Raw genomic sequence first — 1,663 nt, 5'->3', positions numbered from 1 at the left:
TGAGACGTTGATTTTCCTTGTCTCTCGCACGCATACTAGACGCAGAGTGTAGTAGATCTGTTTGAAGCGCTGTCTTGGAAGCGCCTGGATAGGAAGACGCTGGTGGACAGGGCTCGGTTAGTGGTGGCGGAGAAGGAGTTGGAGGTAGTCAAGGCTGTAGAGGAGAAGAAGAGAGTACTGGCGGAGAAGGAGTTGGCGTCTGTCAAGGCTGTAGAGGAGAAGCAGTTGGAGTTTGTCAAGGCTGTAGAGGAGAAGAAGAGAGTACTGGCGGAGAAAGAGATGGAGGTATTCAAGGCTCGGGCGGAGAACGAAATGGAGGTGGTCAAGGCTCAGGCAGAAGCACGCGTGCTTCAGGCAGACGCACGTAATGCTTGGGGAGAAGCACGCGTGCTTCGGGCAGAGGCTCGGGCGACGAAGGCAGAGCTTGAAACCGCGACTGGTCATCTCAAGGCGAAGAATCTAGAGATATTGCGGTTGGGACACAGCGTCAACCTCCGCCGCGCCATTGGTAAGTGTATCGAGGGGATGGCTAGAGGGCGTGCATGTCCACCCTTGGAGCTCTTGTCAGGGTGCTTATTTGTCTTGGCATAACACGACCCTACACGTCTCTTGTAGAGGCTTTCCAGGAAGAAGAGGTTTTGCCTCGTCTAGGCCTCAAGCCCACGAGCAGGGTGACAGTAGGAATGTGGGAGAGATTCATGCAGGCGAGGCCGGACATGCGAAGGCGTGTGGAGCGGCAGACACCGTGGCGAAAGAGCAAGGTTGCGGCAGAGATGGGTCACATTTACACGACTCTGTCTGGGCGCATCCACTCTTCGCATCAGGTTGGCGACGCTGCCGTGGTGATTGGGATGGATGTACTCACGACGGAAGAGTGTCTCGGTGTGGGAGCCCTCTTGTATGACTTTGTGCCCATCGAGTTCCACCCGCCGGAGCTCATGGAAAAGTTTGAGAAAAATGAGCGGGAAGGTACTGCTGAGGACGTTGAGGACAAGGCAGGAAAGGGAGAAGGGGAAAGACAGTAGGCCTTGTAGACTTTGCCGTTGTACAGAGAGTGGAAGCAATAAGGGGGTAAAAGACTTCATATGTGCACAAAGAAAAAGTCCATGTATGTTTCACGTTTCTAGGTCACGCTGGCCTCTTATGTCCTTTGTTGACTCCTAATGCTCCCACACCGTGACGTACAAGCGGTGACTGCACGCATCGATCCCGCCGGCGTCTCTTCCATCCCTCCCTGTCTCACCCTCCTAACGCGCAGAAACACGTGCGTCAGCCGGGGAGACACGGCCTGTTCGAGCCCATACATCTCCGTGGCAAAGCATAGCAAGGCATGCAGCGGTCCTCAGCGAGCTCGCTCCGACTGTGAATCTCCTCCATCAAGTCTTTCCGCCACCGGTTGTCGTCAGACCTGTAGTCCCAAGCCCCCGCATCTCCCAAGGTCCTTCCCCTCCAACCCCGAGACAACACCATGCACGTCCCTTCAGGCCTCGTCCCTATCCCCACCCGGTGGTCTCGTAAGAAATGCCGCGCGAGGCCGGGGGACGACGAGGACAACGAGGAGGATGACGAGGAGGGGCAAGGGGCACAGGAGGCGGCATGTCCGAGGCCATACTGTTCGTCACAGGGATGGAGAGCGCTAAAGCACCCTAGGAAACTGTCCAGG

General features: G+C 56.4%; 2 protein-coding genes across 2 annotated transcripts; both read left to right on the top strand.

Annotated features, from left to right (window-relative positions):
• Positions 1 to 312: 312 nt before the first annotated feature.
• NGA_0725500 (uncharacterized protein) lies at positions 313 to 1,025 on the top strand (the record flags this gene model as incomplete). Its single annotated transcript, XM_005852302.1, has 2 exons — positions 313 to 508; positions 616 to 1,025. 2 exons carry the CDS (start codon positions 313 to 315, stop codon positions 1,023 to 1,025), a joined length of 606 nt encoding a protein of 201 aa, XP_005852364.1.
• A 443-nt stretch (positions 1,026 to 1,468) lies between these two features.
• Positions 1,469 to 1,612, top strand: NGA_0725400 (uncharacterized protein; the record flags this gene model as incomplete). Its single annotated transcript, XM_005852301.1, has 1 exon — positions 1,469 to 1,612. A coding segment is annotated over one exon (144 nt), but the record flags the coding sequence as incomplete, so codon positions are not given.
• Positions 1,613 to 1,663: the final 51 nt, after the last annotated feature.

This window comes from Nannochloropsis gaditana, assembly GCF_000240725.1.
Source record: "Nannochloropsis gaditana CCMP526 unplaced genomic scaffold scaffold1483, whole genome shotgun sequence".
Taxonomy (NCBI): domain Eukaryota; class Eustigmatophyceae; order Eustigmatales; family Monodopsidaceae; genus Microchloropsis; species Microchloropsis gaditana.
The sequence above is the reverse complement of the archived record's forward strand: the minus strand, read 5'-3'. Positions and strand labels throughout refer to the sequence as shown.